At 31.9% G+C, this 6,818-nt stretch overlaps 1 protein-coding gene across 1 annotated transcript; it reads right to left on the bottom strand.

Moving 5' to 3' along the window:
- Positions 1 to 3,815: 3,815 nt before the first annotated feature.
- LOTGIDRAFT_129683 (hypothetical protein) lies at positions 3,816 to 4,340 on the bottom strand (the record flags this gene model as incomplete). The annotated part of the gene is made up of 1 exon (XM_009064902.1): positions 3,816 to 4,340. One exon carries the CDS (start codon positions 4,338 to 4,340, stop codon positions 3,816 to 3,818), a length of 525 nt encoding a protein of 174 aa, XP_009063150.1.
- Positions 4,341 to 6,818: the final 2,478 nt, after the last annotated feature.

The raw sequence follows: 6,818 nt of genomic DNA, 5'->3' as shown, positions 1-6,818 counted from the left end.
GCTTGGTAGACTTCAAATATTCGGATCAGACATTTACCCCTTTCACTTTGCTTTTGGTAGGCGAAGGGGTACCAGAGGCTCTTAAAATATAAATGGGGTGGGGAGGGAGTACAAATCTTTTAGATCATCTGTATCTTTTTAATTACAGAACAAGTTGAGTGTAGTGGTGATCAGATAACCATTAATTATATGCCCATACCCACCTTCAGTGGTGACATCTTCATCTTGGATAATCGAAATACCCCAGAGTGTGCTTTTACTGAGGCTAATGGCATGTACACAGCTACATTTACTTATCAACAGTGTGGTGTTATAACTACAAACGACCAACCTAATGTAAGACTTAACACCATTCCTTACTGCCTAATATGATATGGTAGCTCAAGCAGTTCATCCTAATTATGTTCCATTTCTATTTTTCATACCAAAAAATGTTTTGACACCTACTTTTCTCGTGCTGCCAACTGGTCATGCATAATTATTATATACCATTTAATGTTTTAAAATAAATGGCAGTGTTCGTGGCGGTATATTATTGACCATTTTCAGATTAAATCGCAAATAATTAGCAGAATATCGTAAAGTTTTATATTGATAATGATAGTGTAAGTTATGACCATCAAATGTAACTCACATATCGGGTAACTGTCAAACATTGGAAACCACCACCTGGAAACCAGGTATCAAATGAGATTAAAGTATAATTATACAAACTCTTTTTTAGGTTGGTGATACATCCTACCAAACATCAGCTGCAGTACGATTCAATGCAAATATTGAAAGAGGAACTGATATGAAATTAACAGCTGAATGTGTAATTGACGGATCTGGACAAAGCAATTTGAACAACAACATTGGAACAGTTTCAGTAGATCAACGGTTAGAAATGTATTTCAAAGCAGCTGCATGAATTGCTTTTTGAAACTTTATATATATATAGTTTATGTCTGTATCATTCATTCTCGTACCCAGAATTTAATTTCAATCAAAATCACTAATTCAGAATAAAGCCTTTGAAAATGTGTATTCCTAAGAAGCACGAAAGGTACAGAATACACTTCGCCAATATTAATCTCTCAATATCATCATTGATTAAATGGGTACCAGAATGTAATGTAATTATATGTTGGTAGAGGTGTAAATTCATTATCACCGTGCTTACATCGTTGATACGTAAAACAAACACCAATAGCATCATCAACAACATTATCCTCAGCAGCATTATCCTCATACCACTGTCGTGTGTAAACATCATCATCACTAGTCTACTAGCTTCATTTTCAGACGTTATCAAACATGGTAATCATCCTCATCATCATCATCATCATCTTCGTTCATTTATTAGCATCGTCGATGTGTATTTAATTCAGTTATTATACATTTATCTTATGCAAATACAAATATAGACATCTGACATCTTCTTTAAATATAATAAGTATATTGTCATTATATATTATAATTAGCCGTGAATATCACTCGTCATTATCATTTCCAGTTATTTTCATTCGATGTGAAATGATACTTGTAATGTTACTAAAATTATATCTTCATATATATCGTCATGATATATCTCTTCATTTTACATAGTCATTACATTTTATATTTCTTACCATGTGATGTAGTCCTTATATATCACTCGTCATGTTATGTCGTCCTTATATATCACTCGTCATGTTATGTCGTCCTTATATATCACTCGTCATGTTATGTCAATATATTATCTTCAATTGATTTCTATCACTCGGCAATTTATGACTTGTCACATCAGGGACGCATACTCTGAAATCAACCCATCAGCTATGATCAGAATCTATATATGTTAAAATAAATGTTATATTTTTTCATCAATATTATATTACAGGTCTAATTTAACAGAAGAAACAGCTCTGACCCAATATCAACCTGTATCATTCCAATTACAAGGTAAAAACGGAAATCCCATGCCAGTACCAGTTAACCTTGGTGATGAATTAAGGATCTACATACCTTTAGCCGATACCGGAAGTAAGTGATTTTTATCGTCCTGTTATTTTGGCCTTTGGCAGATACTATTACATATTCTTCTGGGAAGTTGAAAACACACAGTTCCCTTTAACTTGTTGTCCCTTTAATGATAAAAAAAGAATTTCAGAAATGTTTAAGATTTGGAAGTAGGGGTTAACTTTCAGAAACAGTTATATTGTCAATGGGAACTCCAGTCTGTTGACAGGAATTTATGATAAAAATTTTCGTTCCCGTCAATAATAATCGTATGGATTTAGGTTTGATATACTATAAATGGATTGTTAATTTCAGAATACACTAAACTTAAGATAACCGACCTTACAACAAATAATGGTATGGCCGCACCGGATATGGTTACGGAAACTTTAATATTTAACGGGTAAGACACACTTCCTCATTCCTCATATGGAAGAAAAGAAAGAAACAACTATATTTTTCAAGGATAACAACTGCTAAGTCCTTGGCCAAACTTCTTTTCATGAAAGGTCAATAGCTGCTACTAATGTCTTGTCAACATCTTGTTTTGGATTTCGAGTTTCATTTTGCGGTTCGGATCGTTAGTACTTGGTTTATTTATTGTTATCTTTCAACTACAAAACGAAATGATGCTGTATCTAAAATCTAAAAAATAAGATAAGTTCAACTCTGGTTCAAATTAGATCGTGAATTTATCTAGAGCCTTCGACATCAATCTAGGTCTGTATTTGTTATTTCAGCTGTTTGACAGATATTGGTGAAGCTCTTGTGACCGGAGATATTTCATCAGACCCTGCAATACCAGCTATCATTATCAACTTTATGGCATTTAGACTTCGAGGATCACCACAAGTCAAATTTGAAGCCAAGGTGAAAGTTTGTGAAGCTGCTGATACATCTTGTGAGCCGGTAAGAACTTTAAATCAATAAACTCCAATCTTTCAAGATTAGCAAGTTTGTTAATTAGATATAAATGTTGCAAGTTACCAATAACTACACTAGAGAGAATTGCAACATTTTGTGTCCATGGCGGTTTTATCAGAGGCTTGAAAATAATGGATTTAACAAACTGTATGAGTAAAGAGGATAATAATATAAGAATTCGACATCCACAATCCAGATTCCACATCTATCAATATAATTGTGACAAGTATTATCTTTATTTCAGGGAAGCTGTCCAACACCAGCACCACCTGCTCCAGTACAACCAACTCCATCAGAGAATCCTGGTAGAAAGAGAAGAGCTGCTTCAGATAATGAGGTTATTTTACACGAAACATTAACAGTCCTGGATCCCAGATCTAATGAAAAACTGCGACTACCCCACAACAAATCAGGTAATTATTATAACAGCTATTTAATTTGTACCATTCTAATGTCGAGCACAGATATTCCAGAATGATTCATAAACAAAAACAATAGAAATCTTCCATAACGATTCATACACAAAAACAATAGAAATCTTCCAGATCGATTCATAAACAAAAACAATATAAATCTTCCATAACGATTCATAAACAAAAACAGTATAAATCTTAAATAACGATTCATAAACAAAAACAACAGAAATTTTCCATAACGATTCATAAACAAAAAGAATTGAAATCTTCCAGATCGATTCATAAACAAAAACAGTATAAATCTTAAATAATGATTCATAAACAAAAACAATAGAAATCTTCCATAACGATTCATAAACAAAAACAATTGAAATTTTCCAGAACGATTCATAAACAAAAACAATTGAAATCTTCCATAACAATTCATAAACATAAACAGTATAAATCTTCCATAACGATTCATAAACAAAAACAATTGAAATTTTCCAGAACGATTCATAAACAAAAACAATTGAAATCTTCCAGAACGATTAATAAACAAAAACAATTCATAAACAAAAACAATAGAAAACTTCTAGATCGATTCATAAACAAAAACAATAGAAATCTTCCAAAACGATTCATAAACAAAAACAATAGAAATCTTCCAAAACGATTCATAAACAAAAACAATAGAAATCTTCCAAAACGATTCATAAACAAAAACAATTGGAATCTTCCAGAACGATTCATAAATAAAAACAACAGAAATCTTCCAGAACGATTCATAAACAAAAACAATAGAAATCTTCCAGAACCATTCATAAACAAAAACAATAGAAATCTTCCAGATCGATTCATAAACAAAAACAATAGAAATCTTCCATAACGATTCATAAACAAAAACAATAGAAATCTTCCAAATCGATTCATAAACAAAAACAATAGAAATCTTCCAAAACGATTCATAAACAAAAACAATAGAAATCTTCCAAAACGATTCATATACAAAAACAATTGAAATCTTCCAGAACGATTCATAAATTAAAACAATAGAAATCTTCCAGAACGATTCATAAACAAAAACAATAGAAATCTTCCAGATCGATTCATAAACAAAAACAATAGAAATCTTCCATAACGATTCATAAACAAAATCAATAGAAATCTTCCAGATCGATTCATAAACAAAAACAATAGAAATCTTCCAGAACAATTCATAAACAAAAGCAATAGAAATCTTCCAGATCGATTCATAAACAAAAACAATAGAAATCTTCAAAAAAACGATTCATAAACAAAAACAATAGAAATCTTCCAAAACGATTCATAAACAAAAACAATGGAAATCTTCCAAAACGATTCATAAACAAAAACAATTCATAAACAAAAACAATAGAAATCTTCCAAAACGATTCATAAACAAAAACAATAGAAATCTTCCAGATCGATTCATAAACAAAAACAATTGAAATCTTCCATAACGATTCATAAGTAAAAACAATAGAAATCTTCCAGAACGATTCATAAACAAAAGCAATAGAAATCTTCCAGATCGATTCATAAACAAAAACAAAAGAAATCTTCCAGAACGATTCATAAACAAAAGCAATAGAAATCTTCCAAAACGATTCATAAACAAAAACAATAGAAATCTTCCAGATTGATTCATAAACAAAAACAATTGAAATCTTCCATAACGATTCATAAACAAAAACAATTGAAATCTTCCAGATCGATTCATAAACAAAAGCAATAGAAATCTTCCAGAACGATTCATAAACAAAAACAATAGAAATCTTCCAGATCGATTCATAAACAAAAACAATTGAAATCTTCCAGAACGATTCATAAATAAAAACAATAGAAATCTTCCAGATCGATTCATAAAACAAAAAAAATTGAAATCTTATATAAAACTCTTCAATTTCGGGGAAGGGAGGGTTTGATTCTCCCAAATGTACAGGCCTAGGTGGAACAATTACTTTATTGAGAAATTGAGTTAAAGGATTCTCTGTTTTGTTCTGATATGAAATTAGAAAAAAATAAAGACTGATTTCTGATTACAGTTTCGTTTGTTTGTTTTTTTTCTGATATTTTTGGTCACCATTGTCAACAACCTTTCTACCACATTTGCATTCTAGTAACAGTATTTTCAGCCAATCAAAGGTTGTTATGTGAAAACTGTTTCTTGATAACGAAACATTTACATGACACGCTTTGATTGGTTGAAAACAACGTCTATAAACGGGGCTGTTGTTAGATTTCATCAGAGACGAAACATTTCTGTGAACAAAAATTGTAATCTAATTTCAATCAGATTGAATTAGATAGATAAATTTTCAGGTCATCTTTTTATCAAATGATAACGGTTTTCTTTTCTCAGACAAAAAGAGCCAACAAAATGCTGATCCTCAACAATGTTTACAGTCAACAGAAATCATGGTGATGGTGATCGTACTTATTGTTGCTGTTGTTTTGTTGTTGGTGATCACCACATGTTTAGCTGTTAAATTCATGAAACAAAGAGCTGCTCAAGTTAAAATCTACAATTCAGATATGCCTACTGGAAACAATACCGTTCGAATTCCACATTCTGCATTTTAGGAACCCGTGTCCGACTTTTAACTACTTTTAAAATATGACAATTTGACATTTAAAAGGCGAAAAAGGGATGGGCAGATTTTCATGGCTATTAAAATATACAAATGAATCCATTATCTTTTAGTTGAAAAATGACGAATACGATTGTCAAAATTAATTGGTTTTCAACAGTAGTTCGTGATGGGCCATGACTTTCAATGAATACAATATGTCAAAAAATGACCCGAAATTCTTAAGGACATCGGTCTTTTTTTCTCTTGATTGATTAAAGATATTGTTTATTTGGAATAATTATTAATGACATATGTAATTGCTAATATATAATTTCATTTTTGTTGTACTATTATCCGTTTTATTTTGTAATAAATCCTTACATTAACCACAATTCTTGAAAAATAATCTATCAAAATGTACTACTAGTTGTATTCTGCATACTGAACTGAAAAGAATTTGAGATTAACATCTTACTTTATTCTCCAGTGTCCGCGTACGGAGATGGACACGCCCTGCATGCGGTAGGTGAAATGTATTTATAGGATTGCTGCATTAGCTTACTTCGATTTCCAACTTGTATTTCAGACCCTTAGTCACAGAAGAGCAAGGGGGTGATTCCCCCCACCCCCCGAAAAAATTCTGTTCTCCAACCATTATCATCACTGCATCTGAACACCACACTCCATTGCACCATCGGATATATTTCTTGCCCCTCCGAATATGGCTACGGACATGAGATATCTTGAATGTGAAACGCTCGTTTCTTCATGCCAGTCTCATCAACCTGCAGCACTGAGAAATCTGAATGTGTCATCTTACTCCCTGAGTCATCAGCGACTACCTTGGATTCTACATAAAGTGCTTTTGATTGGACAGGCCTCTAGCTACCGAAAAATGGATTGTCACCCTGAAAAAATTTTG

This window comes from Lottia gigantea (genome assembly GCF_000327385.1).
Source record: "Lottia gigantea unplaced genomic scaffold LOTGIsca_66, whole genome shotgun sequence".
In the NCBI taxonomy this organism is placed as follows: Eukaryota; Metazoa; Mollusca; class Gastropoda; family Lottiidae; genus Lottia; species Lottia gigantea.
Note: the sequence above shows the minus strand (reverse complement) of the source record. Positions and strands in the feature narration are given on the sequence as shown.